Source organism: Lichenostomus cassidix, chromosome 1, assembly GCF_008360975.1.
Source record: "Lichenostomus cassidix isolate B80296 chromosome 1, HeHo_3.0, whole genome shotgun sequence".
Classification (NCBI taxonomy): Eukaryota; Metazoa; Chordata; class Aves; order Passeriformes; family Meliphagidae; genus Lichenostomus; species Lichenostomus cassidix.
The window spans coordinates 102,379,376-102,396,094 of NC_139479.1; the positions used below are offsets into that span (position 1 = coordinate 102,379,376).

Genomic DNA, 16,719 nt, shown 5'->3' on the forward strand with positions numbered 1-16,719 from the left:
ATTACTGAGAGATCCCGAGAAAAAGGTGAAGTAGGCTTCACCTGAATTCACAGCAGACAAAAGCTGTATCTTCTAAGCATGAGGCCCACGCTAGTTCCCATAGTGCACCTGGAATACATTATATTGAATGTGTATACACTAGATCATGATGCAATAAATCCACATAGTGTGCCATCTGAAGATGCTGGTGAGTGCTTTTAATATATCAGGGTGAAACTCAGATCGAAACTACCAACTTATCCTAAACTACTAACTGATTATTGGGCCAAAGATATTCTCTTTTAATCACAGAATCACTTCAGGGTGAAAAGGCCCCTGAGATTGAGTCCAAGCTCTGACTGATTACAGCTTTGTCAACTGCTACATCTGGTTGTTCTTTGAACACCTCCAGGCATGGTGGCTCCACCACCACTCCCTGGGCAATGTTTCAATGTTTAAGAACACTAACCATGAAAAAAATTCTTCCTAATGTTTAGCCTGAACTTCCGCTGCTGCAGCTTAAGACTGTGTCCCCTTGCTTTGTCACTAATTGCCTGGGAGAAGACACTGACGCCCACCTGGTAAAAACCTCCTTTCAGGGAGTTGAACAGCGTGATAAATTCATCCCCAAGCCTCCTTTTCTCCAGAACAAACATCTCCAGCTCCCTCAGCTGCTCCTCACCACACTTGTGCTCCAGACCCTTCCCCAGCTCCACTGCCCTTCTCTGGACACACTCCAGCCCCTCAATGTCCTTCTTGAAGTGAGGAGCTCAAAACTGAACACAGGATTTGAGCTGTGGCCTCAGCAGTGTCCAGCACAGGGGGACAATCCCTGCCCTGGTCCTGCTGGCCACACTGTTGCTGATACAGGCCAGGTGCCATTGGCCTTCTTGGCCACCTGGGCACAGCTGGCTCATGTTCAGCTGTGACCAGCACCCTCAGGACCTTTTCCTCTGGGTAGTTTTCCAACCACTCTGTCCCCAGCCAGTAGCACTGCAGGGGTTGTGGCTGAATGTTGTGGCTGAAATGCCTTCAAAGTCTAAGACAATAATGACTTTTAACAACTGCACCTTCTTCCTATTGTCAGCAAAATTCTGCAGAGCTACAACTTTCTTTTACCTGTGAGACTTCAAAACATATTTAAGATGTTTTGTGTAAGAAAATGCAATTCACTAGTTCTCTTATGATGTAACAAAACTTAACTCTCTTATTTTATACAAATTAGACACTGCCTTTTTTGACCAGATGGACCCAAATACCTAAGAAAATTTATTGCTCTTTAGTCATTACTACAAACATACCAGTACTCTTACAGTGCATCAAAACAGACATTGAGAATTCAAAAATTCTTAACGGTAAGCCAAAGGAATACCTGAGAGCACAGAGGAATGAATGTTTTTAATACTACACTCAGAGAAGCAGAGAATTTTTCACAGACAAATCTATACATGTTAGCAAGCCTTGGATCTCAATTAAGACTGCTATTTAAAATTCCAACATTTTCAATTTCACTCTAATTCCGCTTCCTAAGAGTAATAAACAGAATATATAAAATCAATATGGCTTTTCTCATGGATGTTGCTGCAGCTGCCTAAGGAGCAGGTTCTGGCACAGGAGTTCTATTTTTCACTCCCCTAAGCCATGCAATTTTCAACTCTGGAGCATGCAAAATGTGAGGAAAAGAAAGTCTACTTGCTCTGTTACCCAGCTCAGGAGCTGGCAGAAACCTAACCACTGCCACTTGAAATAAGTATAAAGCAGCTCCTGATTTTTGCTATCTCCATAGAGGTCATTTTCATGCTCCCAAATGTGTTTTTCCTAACATGGAAAACCATGGTTTTTACTGTGTAAAAGGAAAGACCTCAAGGCTGACATGAATGGTAACTTCAATAACTGCTCTTTTGCTTCTTACATGCAAAGATAATTTTCCTTGATAACTTTCTTCCTCATCCCCATCCTACTCCTGTATACTACACTTTACATCTTACCAATGAAGAAAGAAATGGGGATAAAGAAAAAAGGTCATAAAAGGAGATTAATTTAAAGATATTGTGAAATGTAATACAAATCAGGTCATGCTATTGTTCTGTTGCTCATTCTTGTATATAGAAGGAGAGCTCTATTCATAACTACTCTGTCATTCAATGACCTTGAAAACACTTAAAGAGTACTCTGTCATCCAGAAGCGCTTTTCTGTTTTGTATTACAAAGTGCAGCAGAAGTTTATATACACATAAATATTCTTTAAATGTACTTTATCTTTTTTTAAGTAGACAAGCAATGTACAATAAATGTGGGTGAATACAATACACACTTGAAAGGCAAAATTTGCGGCTGCACCATGTGACTCATTTTTCGGTTATTCATATGCAACAGTGCACTGCATCACTCTCTATTTAGCAAGATTTACCTTTACAAGCCACATCAGCAAGACTCTTACATCAGATGACATGTTCACCATAAATTTACTTGAGAGTGTGTGGTTATGAAAAGCCTGAAAGGTCTAAATAAGAAATAGCCCGGAGTTATCACAACAGCATCAGGTGAAATACATTTGGAATGACTGATTCTCCCTTTAATTGCTTATTAAAATATTTACTACATACTTCTTGCAGTCAAAGTGTCTTCCATTTATTCCTACAGATTTTCAAGTCTTTGTCTTGAGAAAACCGTAAATCACATTTTGCAATGAGTTTTGCAATGACTGGTTGACTAACTGCAATTACAAACACAGAATTACAAGCTATTGGGAAAAAAGAGTAAGCTCAGATATTTTAGTGGTTATATCTGCATAACACTCAGTTTCTTTTAGTTATGAACTCATGCCGTGCATTAAATTGTCTGGATTCTCTTCACTTCTCATGACATTTTGTTCACCTTTAAATGTGAAAAGTACATCTCATTCTCCTGATGTTTCAGGTCTGTATAAAAACCTGAAATATTTAAACATAGTTTTCCCTTTACACTTCTCACTTTCCAGTCTCTATAATCCATCCATGTAATTTAGTTTTAGACATTTATTTACAGTTCAACATTTTCATCCACAAGAGAGTTTTACAGCAAAGATTACCCTGGAAATTAGTATAGAGACAGAATTAAAGGGTTGAATAACTTTTTTACATGCAGGTGTACATACAAATTAAATTGGATAAAAGGGGTCTTTTTCCTAACATTTAATTGTAGCCTATATTGCTTATAAAATTGCATCTATTCTTCCACTTTTTTGTTTAATGACAACTTGTCATAGCAAATTTTATTGGCAAATTACATCATGCCATTTAATCCCACGAATTTACATTTTAAAAAAAAAATTAAGCACTTTTTATTCATATTATTTGTATCAGGTCATACAACACTACAGCTTAATAATTTATGTATGTGTGTATACATACATATATATATATATATACATAGATATATATATATGCAATTCCTGAATTCTTTTAATTTCAAATCTGTTTTTAAATTGAGAAAACTAATTTTGAATCATGTTAATATTCTGTTTATTTTGAAAAAAAATAGTTTAGATGATAGTATTGTCAGTATATTAGCTGATAAGATGAACAATCCATGAATTTTTTGACGATATTACCAATTATTGGCTATTGAAAAAGGACAATTTCTGAAATAAAATCACTAATTTCAGTCAATATGACAATGTGACAATCCATATGTCATAATAAAAAAGTTGGGTATAAAGCAACAATATATTTTTGGGGTCTAGTTTTATAGGGCTTCCTCACCATGTTTTTGCTCTTCTTAAACTGCTTGTCTAGCAGTCTGATAAATGAAGAATCAGATTCTAAAGCTCAATTCACAGTCCAGAAATGTTTTCTGAATGACTTATGCCATCATTTAACAGATAGAAAAGCTCTGACACTTCAGGTATTTTTCAATTTGTGGAGTACATACACAGTATTCCAGAAAGGCATGAACACTCCTCAGCAATAGTAACTGCTTTTCTTCAACTGAATGTGATCACAGTTCATGTCACAGTGAGTCAAATATGACAGATATGCCAAGGAATTAAATGTCTCAAGATGCATTTTACCTCTGGAACAGGCTGATGAATGCATTTTTCCTTCTGCTTTTGCAGCTTGTAGTAGAAATTAATGAATTCTGCCTTGAAGTTTTTCAACTATTAAAGTAATTTTGAGTGCTGACTTAGCCTACCAAGCTATTCTCCAGTTATTTCTGTTTGATCTACAAATTATACAGATACATTCTACTTAATCATTACACTCATTAAGAATGTTATTGCATTACATGCAGTTCATACCTCTCAGGAATCTATTTGAAAGTCATCCCAGTTTAATGGTGAAGTATTATTACACTGAGAAACTGTTTTAGCAATCAGTGGGGTACATATTTTCATGCTTTGGTACAAAAGAAATACAAAACCTACAACCTAGGAGGTAATTAATGAGAATTCTAACTGATCTATCTATTAGATTTCCTCTCAATTTCAATAACAAGAGACAGTAATTGCCGTATTTTATAATAAGAAAAAATAACTTTTTTCATAATGGTGTTTCTGAAATCTCAGGGGAAATCTATGCAGAAATTCTTCCTGGGGAAGGTGGTGAAGCCTTGGAAGAGGCTGCCCAGAGAAGCTGTGGCTGCCCCATCCCTGGAAGTGTTCAAGGCCAGGCTGGATGGGAGTTGGAGCAACCTGGTCTAGTGGAAGGTGTCCTTGCCCATGGCAGGGGATTGGAACAAGATGAGATTTATGGTCCCTTCCAACCAAAACCAGCTTCTAATTCTATGATTTCGATAAAATTCTAAAGTCTTAAAGAATGTCTGTTCATATGATGTCCATCAAAATGTCTTGCTTGAGGACAGAACACAAAGGTTAGTAGTTTTACACAAAAACCTGAACTTCACAGACCATGTCAACAACAACCCCCCCAAAAAACAGCTCCTTTCAAAGAAAAAGCACCCCAAAATCGACCATTTTACTATTTGGAACGTTAAATATTTATATATATCTATGTATTAAAAAGTAAAAGAGAAAATGGAATTACCTTATTTTAAATTTACTGATTTATATTTTGTTGATACTATAAACTTTTACTTTTATAATAAGAGTTGCCTGCCTCATGTACACTTTCTCACTGGTGTAGCCAACTCAAAACTGAATAGCACAACACAGAGGTAGAGAACTTCAAGTTTTGGTTACCCCATTAACACTAGAATGTACATGTCATTCCTCTAACTTCAAAGACCTGTGTAATAAAAAGAGCAGCAGTACCAGCCACACCACACAGCCCAGCAGTTTAAGAACATATCCTGGGTAACAGAAAACCCTTTATCTTCCATAATGTGCTTTAAAAAACCCAGTTAAATGCATGTGAATAAAATAGTACAGACATGACCTGGTTTAAAAAAGCCACTAATTTCACAAGCAAACTGCTAAATATGGAATTTCCATTCATAGAGACGTTTAGAACTCAAGACAAAACCCTAGGAAAACTTGAACTTTGGCCCTGCTGCAACCTGAAGGATTTGGAGCTGATGATGACAAGGTTTGTTTTGGGACCTTTAGGATTTTAGGAAGGTAAATTATTCTAGAATTTCATTAAATACATGAAATTTAGTGTACATAGATGAAAAAGGAAATAAACTGAACCTGCTGAGATTTGAATGTGAAATTACAAAGAATTACATATTTCAGATTTGAGCTATAAGTTGTTAAATCCAGAGAGAAAAAACTAAAGTTATGTTGAAAGCAAATACTTGCATTAGTACTTGAAACTGGATAAGGGCTTATTAGCTGAAATTGAAGTATTACATTTATTTTTCTTCAATTCACATACGGGTAAGATGCTGTACAAGCTTATATATTTTCCTTATGCTATGTTTATATTTCAGACAAGTAATGTAATGCAACTTGTTGTCCACATGTTAAGATTTGGTTTTTTTTTATTTTCTAGAAAGAATAAAGATTTCAACATTTCTTAGATAGAAATATTTTTCCTTCATTCATTTTTCATTATAATGGAAAATTGTAAGAACAATCATATTTCATTTCTTCTTGCACATAGTCTGATTATGCTATCATAAGGCTTTGAAAATTATTTTCTCCTTTACTAAAATATTCAGTAAAGAAATATAAACATGTTGATAAAGTATCCTTGGTATATTCTGATATCACTGCATGAAATATATTTACAAGTAACACTTCTACAATTTAATAATATTGTACTTGGAACATTATTTTTAAAGCTTCTGCCATCCAAAGAAGAATCTCTAATATCAAAAAGAGAAAACATTCCTGAGCACTGGAATTCATATGTAAATAGATTCAAAAATGCATCTCACATAACTTTAGCTTGTATAATTTGTCTGTTGTCGAAATTATTTTATGTTAGTGTCCTATAAATGCTAAGTGATAATTCCAGGGACAATTTCACTAAAAGAGTTGAAACTCAACAGAATATCTCCTGAAAAAACCCAACAGCTGGAGATGCCAGAAACGTCCAGAGACTTGGGTTTGTGGGATTTTTGGGTTGGTTGGTTGCTTGCTTTGGTTTGGACTGTTTAGGGGTCTTCTTGTTTGGTTGGTTTGGGGGTTTTTCTGTTGTTGTTTGAGTTTTTATTTTTCAGGAAAATACATGACACAACACATTTCTGGGTTTTAATATCCAGTCATTTCATGCTACAAATTGTTACCAATATAAGAAATTCTAAATTATTTAGGCATCAATACATTAGCAACTTCTCTAGAAACTCATGAAACACAGAACCTTTCTCAAATGTTGCTAAACTGAATAAATTAGTAGACTTGCTTTAAGAAGTCTTCCATATTTATTGAGGTTTTATATAAGATACTAATAATTGAATTTTAAGAATTAAAAAATGCATTAATTTAAATTTTTGCCTAAAAAAATCACAAAAACCAATAGTTTAAAATAGGAAATAAAATTGATCTTAAATCTGAGAATTTCCAAATACAAGCGGTTTAGAGGAAGAAAGGTGGTGCATGTGTGTATGCATTGACTATATAAATCCTCAAAATATATCTCTCTTCTCTAAGAGAGTGCCAGCCATCCACATATTCCATCTGTGAATTTCCACAGTAACCTGAATATGGGACTGTGTTTACTGTATTCCTCATGTTGTTCCTTCACCAGGAAATTGAGTAGCACTAGAAATTCAGACTGGATTTCCTTGGTATTTCACTCAAATATTAAATGCTCTGAAAAAAATAAAAAGGATCCACTGACATGTATCTCTGTCTGTCTACCTGTAAACTGAAGAAAAAAGGAAATAATGTGTTTTGTATTCCTGTTGGAGACATTCAAATGTTTTCAAAGATTGCATCTGTTTCAGGTTTCAAGCCCACTTCCACAGTGGTTTAGATTTGTGTAAAAGCTAATTCTTTACCAACACATTATTTGCTGCCTGTGAACAAGAATTACTAATGTCTATAATACTATTAAGACAAAATAAGACCTTGATGGCTTCTCTATTAGAGTTATATCAGTGGTGCTTTCTGAGGGACTGAAGGAATGTGAAGAACTGAATGTCAGAGATTCTATCCTGTTTCTTCCTTGGAAGAGTCAATATTGCTTGAAATGGAAAAAAAAAAAAAAGTCTTTTTCTAATGAAGTCTTTGTTGCTTACACAGAAACAGATCAGTCAATGTCTTGCTTTAAAAATAAAATTGCACAGAGAATCGTGTCAAGACAATTTTTTTTCCAGGACATGTATCTTACACTTTGTGTCCCTGTTTTCTTTGTGCTTTTAGAAGAAAGCCTAGCAAATGCTCTTCACCCATGGTTATCCAGTTGCTGATAGTGGATGGGCACCTTCCCACACTCAGGGATTTACCAGCAGTCAGGGTGAAAGGGCACAAGCTCTCCTTGGAGAATTAATCTTCCTTATATTATCTGCATTTCTGCTACCTCAAGATTAGTGGGTTTCTTTTCACTTCTGACAGAATCATAAATGTGTGGGCCCTGAAGGGACTTTTCCCTGCACACCTACCTCCCCTTGGGACTCCAGTCCACAGGGAACCCCACTGTAATGTTGGATTCACTGGTAGTCTGCAACAAAACAATTTTCATATTCAGAGGAGCACCTAGCAAGTGCAGAAAAATCTCTCTGCCATTTGCTCCCTGGTCTCTTGGTGAGCTACGAGAGTGTTGATTATGACTTTAAATCACTTAACAGACTGAAATTGGTGTATCAGAATGATTGCTTCACTTTCTGTGCTCTCCTTCAATAGGTGCAATCAGCACATATTTGAAATGAAATCTTCTTCATTATAAAAGACAAGGGGGAGAGAATAGGGAAATAGATATTCCTGGTTACAGCTCCAGGACCAGAATTTTCTACTTACCTGAAAACAGCTCAAACTAGTAAAGTCTGGGTCAAAAGTCACCTTTAGAGGGATTCTTTGAAGAAAACAGCAAATAAAGAGAATTGCAGACTGGATTTGCATAGAATCCACTTCATGCTGCTTAATTGTCCTGATTAAACTTATTTGTATGTACTGGATGATTTATTACAGAAGAATATCTAACAACTTTGATAAGCATCTATTGTGGTTTTCATGTAAATAAAACAATTATAATCTTACTTGTAAAAGGTTTTATACATAGCTAATGATCATAATCAGATAAAAAGTAATGACTTGCTAGCCTTAGGATGAATTATTCTCAAAAAGTTTTCTGAACACCTCATAATCGTTTATTAATGCTTTATTTATAAACTTGCTTCTGTAGCCACATTTCCATGATGTTTGTTTCATTTAAAAATGCATTTTTCATTAAGTTTATCACTTTATGGCTATTCTTTGTTACTGTGTGAAGACAACTACACTATTCCTTTAGGTCACCATAGGGAGGGAGCAGAAGATTCAGTTTAGCCTTGAAAACCTCTGTATTGGAATTCTTACAGTCTTCCAGGCACAACTTCCTCCTGAATGTAGGTTTTTCTGCCTTTTTGCCTTGAAAGATGTTTTTGCAATTTACACATTTTGTACATTGTGGCAAGAAAGGTCTGCAGTTTTACCACTTGTGAGTTGAATCAGACTGATAAATAACCACCCTGTAAAATTTCAGAATATTTTACCACTTACTGCTGGGAAAAAATCATGACCAATGCATTATGTATGCACCACCACTTAAGATGTGCAAGCAGCACTCTGTCACTGTGTAAACAGTCTTTATAGCTGAATCTTAGCCATAAATGTCCCTAAAATGTAAAAAGAAGGAAAAAGTGGTTTTGTTTCCATTAAGGAATATTGACTGAGTGTGGAAATTATGATGATCTAAATACAAATTGGAATACAGAAAAATTACTGCATTCTAAACATCCTACTCACTCAGCTGAGATGATGTTGAGGCATGGTAGGAAAGCTGTTCTTAGCTATTCTGACACAATCAGAAACTGTCTCAAAAACATTTATTTGTTCTTATCATTTAAAAGACTTTAAAGTATCCTAAATTTCTCAAAAAGCTGGAAAAAAAAATAGAAACACCTTCACATTAATAAAAGCTTCTTTGAAAAATCTTTCAGGAATAGAAAATAGGGATTTTGGAGAGAAAATCTCAAGGTTATCTTAACATGTCACTGCAAGTAGGCTAAAATATAAATAGAGAGAAGTTTAAACAGATGTTCTAGAAAAATTGCTAAAACCCTCTGAATGCTCAGGAAAAAAGCAAAGGCTCAATATTCCAGCAAGATTCCAGTTATATTTAGCAACATTTCATTTTTAAAAAAGGACATTAATTTTGGTTTTTGACACCTCCACTTGAAAAAACTTTTTCTGCTCTGGATTGTTCTGTCTGTGTTTTAGTACCATGTTTTGGTTTTCTGGTTCAGCCCTATAGTACTCCACAAACAGAACAAGTTTTCACCTTATTATAGAATATCTGCAGGGACTTGTGATAAATGCAACCAGGACACTTTTGATTTCCCTATAAAACTACATAATGTAGCTTCAACAAGATTTATGAAAACAAGATGTCTTCTTTCTAGTAAATATTTGACCATCTGAAGTAGTTTTTGATTTCTAAAATAGTTCAGAGAGGAATTCAGAGACATATAGAATATACAATCTCAGGCTTTCTATACAGGGGTATATCAGTAGAGATTTCAGAAAACATAATGAATTAATTATGAATGTAGTATTAATTTTTAATATTTTCCACCATCCTTTCAATATTTATGTGTTTACAACATGACTCTTCGTAGACTGAGATGGCTTTTCAGGTTGTTCTCATGTATACTAGTTTTTGTCATCACTTGGAGTAATTTTTGCTAATACATGCTATTAAGAGGTATCTTTAATATGTCCAAAATCATGTTAACTGTTTTGTTTTCTCAAGAAAAAACCTTTCAGCATACAAGGGAACCTTTCAGTCAAGGGAAAATGAAATGAAGAGGAAAACACATGCTTGCAAAATGGTACACCCCCTGAAATCGTCCAAGTGAAAAAGGAGAATAAACTGTATAAACGGAGATATGGGAATATAATATGACAGTATGCAGGAAGTAGTACAACTTTTTGATGCAGAAATATTTAATATTAGTAGGAATGGCAGCAGAGATCCTCAATACCCACAATCTACTTCATATTGGTAACATCTGTATAAGAACTGCAGGTATTTGTACCTGTCACTCTACTCCAGTTTTAGAATAGATTACCATAGAACTCTCACTAGTCTTGGACAAAAATGATTCCAAGATCAATTAATATTGTACAGAAATCTCCAAAATGAACAACAACCTAAAACCACACAATGCTGAAGGAATGTTTCAAAAGGAAAGTGTGAATTTTTGAAGAAGGCAGCTCCAGTCAGATCTCATAACAAGGGTCTGTTGAATTACACATCTTTCCTAGTGTAATCAATTAGTATTTTAATAAACATCACATCAACAGAAATAATAGGAAAGACAGTTTTATGGGGAGTGAGGTGAATACATTGTTCTGCAAACTTAACACTGGAGACTTTTTTTTTGTTCTGGCATTGCAATGAAATTAAGCATCTCTGTGATTGACTAACTGGCACTGTAGTCACTGGGTTTGAACTCATTTGAATGCCTTGCATTTTACTACACAGACTGGTCACTTCAAGTTTTAGTATTTGATATAATTCATACCAGAAAAAATATTGTAAATTCATTGAAGGAGGTAGCTATGAGAATAAAAGTCTCAAATTTGGTTTGAAACACTGCATGAAAAGAAAGTATGCCAATATCCTTATGTGCCTACTCTGCAAATAAAAGAAAATCAATGATTTCTTCAGGTCTCCTAGTATTGAAAGAAATTCAAGCTATACTGGAATAAAATGAAAGTTCTAAAGATTTACTTAATTACATGTATAGACACAGTTACTGTGTGTATAAATGGCTAAGAAAATTGCTAAGAAAAACAAAAGATAAAGAGACATAACCTGTTTTTTTGAATACATGTTAACTACATGTTAATTGTATGTTTCTTTGAAATAATTCTGTAATTTTGAACATGTTCTGTTTAGTTCAGAACTTTTGTATGAGGATTATAGGAGGATGAGGATAGGAAAGGGAAAGAGATAACACATCAGATTTGCTACACTATTTGCTACATTTTTGTCTCCTGTGACTGCTGATAGCTGAAAAGCCATTGACCTCCTGCAGTATTAATCAGAAGACTGGTGGAGCAGCCTTAACTTGCACCAAAAGTACCAAAAGGTAAATTTGGACGCAAGGCTTAGCATTACTCTCTATAAACTCCCCAACAAATCAGGGGCCTAAAGAAGTCTTGTCTGTTTGAGGAATGTTTGTTGAACAAACATTATAGATATGCTTTTGAACCAGATATCATGAATATTAACAGGTATGTAGTAAGTTTTTTAAGTAGGTCAAAGTCAGTAATTAATGCCCAGGATTAAATATTACGTAACAGCTTACTTAAAATTATTCATTTAGCTGCTTACATAATGCACCTTCTCAAAAGCAATCTCATTTGTACTCTCTTTGAAATGTATTGCTTCAAAAGCTAGCTTTTGGCTGGACGTGAAAAATGGACAATAATTGTAAACATTTTTAAAACTAAAAGGTAACAGTTGGCTTATACAAAATTGCAGGAATATTTCTAAGTGGTGTAGAGAGGTCTGCACTAATATAAAGATACAGCTACTGGACTAAGACAAAGAAAGAAACAAAGATATACTTACTGTCTTTTCCTTGGACATTCTTCTCAGTCAAAATACTTCCATTTATTTTTTGTGTACTTACTTTGAACTCCATGGGAGCGAACTATTTTCCAGGTTTCCGAGGCTACCTCTTTCACATCCACTTGGTAGTGGTGGATGGGCACACCTCCATGTGAATCTGGCTTATTGAACGAAACCTTGGCAGTGGTTTGTGACAGCTCTAAAACTCGCACTCCGTACGGATTTGATGGCACATCTAAAAAAGTACAAACACAGTTTCGTAATCAGCAGCAACTAGACAAACCAAAGCAGCTGATAATCTCCCCACAAAAGTCTTAGAGTCTTCAAGGAAGAAAAAAAATTGAATATGGTGCAATAATATTTATGTTAGATAAACAACTTAAGCTTTCTACTATTGAGCTGTAAGAAGACCACATTCATTTCCTTGTACACTAAAGTACCACAAAAACATTTTCCACTTTTGCCGTTTTTTTATAATATGATCTTTTTTAATAGCTAATTTCATCATAGTCAAATGTCAAAGAACAGTTTTTTGACTGTATGACCATGTAAAAGAGAATAACAAACTTTAAATCAAATTTAACAAAAGGAACAGTTACAGCTAAATAGATAATTCAGAGTCTGAATTCTGCTAAATAAGATTATGACAAAGAACTGTATAAATAACTTGGACATTTTATGGAACTCTGAACTACAGCGCCAAACATGATTTTTTTCTTTTTTTTTTTAAAGACTGAATTTCAAGCCAAAAAGATGTATTAATGGAAGGTTTCTATTCTCTGTTCAGTTTAAGAACTAATTTGCAATATAGGTGGAAAGAAACATTTTCCCTGAAATCAAAAGCAAAAAGCATATCTTTCACAGTAGAAAAGATCTATGAAAATAGAATAGGTGTTTTTAGGTGTTGGAATGCTACATATGAAACAAAACAAAAAAAATAACATTGGAGCCAGTACATCTTTAAAAACAGAAATAATACACTATTTTTACCCTTTATGATCAAACACATATAATTCAAGAGACTAGCTTTTCTAATTTTCTGACATTTTAAGGTGTTACAATTATAAAAAATTATACTGAAAATATTAGGAAGAATTTTAGTTTTGTGGACAGAATATCAGGGTTTTGAAACAACATTAAGAATTTCTTTTCTGATCCATCTGAAAATGATTTGCATACCTGCTTCCAGATTTGACATTGCTTTTGTCTCCATGTTATAAAAGATATTTTTGTAAGGACATGCCAGAACTTGAGCCAAAGCCTGTAATTTGGTTAGTTGGTAATGAATAATTTACATAAAATATTGTCTTTATTCAAAGGCTGTCAGACAGCGAGAATAAAAAAAGAATCAATCTGAGCTTCACTCAGCATTGGTACTTGAATGAAAATGAGACAAAAATTTCTATAAAATATTACAGTAGTGATTTAATTATGTATTCAGCCACAAATTCTCCAGAAAATGAAATGCCAAAGCTGGTCTAAAGGAGCTGATTTGTATAACCTTTTGATTATAAGAAACTTAATTTTTTTTCAGAATAAAATCTCTGTCAGTTGTCAGCCTTGAGTATCTTCATGCGAATATCACACCTCTTACAGCTGGCATTTCTGATTCCAGGTCTCCTGAAACCTCCAATACTTGGTGTTCATTGGGTTAAAATCAGCATAGATTTATTTGTATAGATGAACCAGTGTAATATCTTTTACTTAACAGCACAACTATCTGAATCCATGAAATTACAGATTTTAGTACAATTAACGTCTCAGTTTGAGAGATTCAAATCCCTTCTTATTCCAGGAACCATTCAACAGGATCTGGGATTTTGCAAGCAATTTTTACCCTTACAAAGGGGCTGAAGATTCATGATCAGATAGAACATGACCAAAAGGAACCAGTCTGCTGTGCATCCATGAGAACACAGACCTGTGTCTGGGTCTTCTAAATTGATCAAAAAGTTGGGGGTCTTTAGAAAAGGGAAACTGTGTTCAAAAATACGTGCAGTCTTTTGGGTTTTTTTTTTTCTTTTCTGTGTTTATATGGAAGAAGAATGTATTATAGGAGTTACTTGCTAAGTAAGCATTGATCCCAAAATCAGAGGAGGCTGAGGATTAGAATCACCTAGGGAGTGACCCCTTTCCTTCAGATTCTCATTAAAACTTAGAGAAATACTTATTTTTTCCTCCAACAGAGTAATTAAGTACATAAGCCCAATTCTGAGTACATATTCCTTCTCTCCTGATCTCAAGTGATGGTTCTGAGAGGAGTGGAAAAAATACAGTGCAAGAATCCCAGCAAAGCAATCCAGGACAGCCATACTGGAGCAGAATGGTACTGTGTGAGAGAAGTGGATGCCATCACTCGAAAAGATGAATGTCAATATTCAGTATGGAAGATGAATGCTTTTTGGATTTAATTGCAAGCAAAAAGCTGCTGTGGATACCTACAGTATTGCTAATAGCTGCTGAACTTCTAAAAATTTGTTTTCTCTTTTCAAAAGAGTTCAAGATGAAACAAACAAATATTGAGGGGATGAATGAACGAATGAATATCCAATTTCATTCATACTATTTTTATGTTAGTTTTTGGATGATATTTTAATGAGGCAATTCACTGATGCTTGTGTTTTCATCAAAACAATTATTTGGTCAATGGTATGAAACAAAAATATGTTATTTACATATCCACTGTGTTCTTGACTTTCCAAATATTAAGAAAACCTCTTTTCCTTGTGTGTTAATGTCTGTGTGTGGTTAACTATAATAAGCATAGCACAGGGAAGATGAAATCCTTCAGGAAGAATCTTATGTTCTCTATTGCAAATTCAAGCATAATTTCTGCCAAATGAAGATACGATTCCAGTTGATAATAAGCATGAAATGAAGCTCCTTTGAAAACCCAGGATGATATTTTGCATAACTAGCACAATGCAATATGTTTAGAACTCATTGAGGTGTAAAATACATCTACAATACTATTTTAAATATGCATCCCACATTCCAAGCCACCCACACATGCAGGTAAGTTTTATGCAGTTTTAAGAGTTGAACTGTATCAGTTCCAAGGAAAAGTGTGAGTTGTCTGAAGAAAATATAGCAGGAGACACATTTCCCTAGTGAAAACCAAAACCAAATATGAGCAATACCATTAAGATATTATAAAATACTACTATCTCTTTCCAGCTAGACAAATCTGTAACTTTTTTCCCCAAAGAAGATAAACAACAGCATAATGAACTGAATCTAATTCTGTAGTTCTCTAATGAGTAGGAATTTGATCTTGCAAGGTATACAGCCTTCTGGTCCTGATCCAGCTAAACATTCCAGCATTTGAGCTGTCCCCCGTCAGCTGCAATTACTTGGACCATTGCCATGATTTTCATGTTAGAATTGCAAGGCTTTTGGATCAATGTTTAGCAGGAGTGAAGAATAATTTGCAATGTTATGCACTCTGAAGTCTGTGCTTGGAAGGATAGAGCTGTGGATGTTTCTTGTTCTTTTTCCTTCTAAAAGAAACCAACAAAATGAATCTTAGAGAAGTTTAGCTACAGGCAGTGATGACTAATTCATATAGCATTATAGATATAAGTTGAAGGACTACATAGTAGAAGATGTATGGGATTTACTTTCTATGATCTAAAGATCACTTAGTGATAGCAAAGATTCCAAAATATTTCCTTAGAATGTCCACTGCTATCTGTTTATGTCATTATATTGCTGTCAAAACAAGAAATAATTAATCACAACTTTAGCCTTTAAGACATAAAAAGACCCAAAAAGTGTCAGACGTTGAGTCAACTTTATCTTCTTTCCACAGCATCTATTTCTCTGCTCAGTATATGACTGTATTAATGTATGATGTTAAAGAATCAAATAAAATCAAAAAGTATCCCCAACTAAAAGGCATAAAATTGCATTTTATGGTTTTTTGTACTCAGCACATAATGCTGGTTTGCACAAATGAACTTTGTGATGTAATGGCCTAAGTTAAGCAGCACTGGCTTGGTGCCAAAAACAGTATCACAGCTGATAGAGAAGTACACAAAAAATTATGAGTACCTATTTGTCTCCACTGATGTGAAAAGGGTCTTTCAAGTCTCCTACAATTACAACCAAACCTGTTCAATAAAAGACCATTTCTTATCACTGGGGGTTTTCTTTTCTGGATATTTTTTGGATAGCTTTATGGAAGAAAATAACTTCCCTTCTCAGAGTTTAACAGTCCTGGTATAAACAGAGAAAAGGAAGTGATGCTGTGAGAGGGGGTAGTGGGCTCAGAGATGGATCTTCCCGTTAGCTCTTGTCTCCTATCAGCATGTTCCTACTGCAGCTCTCCAGCTTTTCCTGTCTCTGACTTATTTTCTGACTGAAAATAACTCTGTCTAAATGCTGAATCTAAGCAGCACCAGGACCCTGGCAAGAAAAGAGATGAGGCTGGGGACTGAATTTTTGGAGTAAAAAAGTCTCTATGAAATAGCTTGTTCTTGTACATCCTTAGAATTGAGAAAAAAAAACAAAAAACAATGTAAAATCTACATAGATTTCTTTTACCAAATCTCTGGGAGTTCTGGAAAAACAA

The 16,719-nt window shown here is 34.6% G+C and overlaps 1 protein-coding gene across 1 annotated transcript in view; it reads right to left on the reverse strand.

Annotated features, from left to right (window-relative positions):
- NCAM2 (neural cell adhesion molecule 2) overlaps positions 1 to 16,719 on the reverse strand; it is a 271,538-nt gene that overhangs the window by 57,091 nt on the left and 197,728 nt on the right. Inside the window, exon 12 of the mRNA XM_085074695.1 lies at positions 12,208 to 12,381. Within this exon, the coding sequence (XP_084930821.1) occupies positions 12,208 to 12,381 (174 nt within the window). The remainder of the gene's footprint in view (positions 1 to 12,207; positions 12,382 to 16,719) is intronic.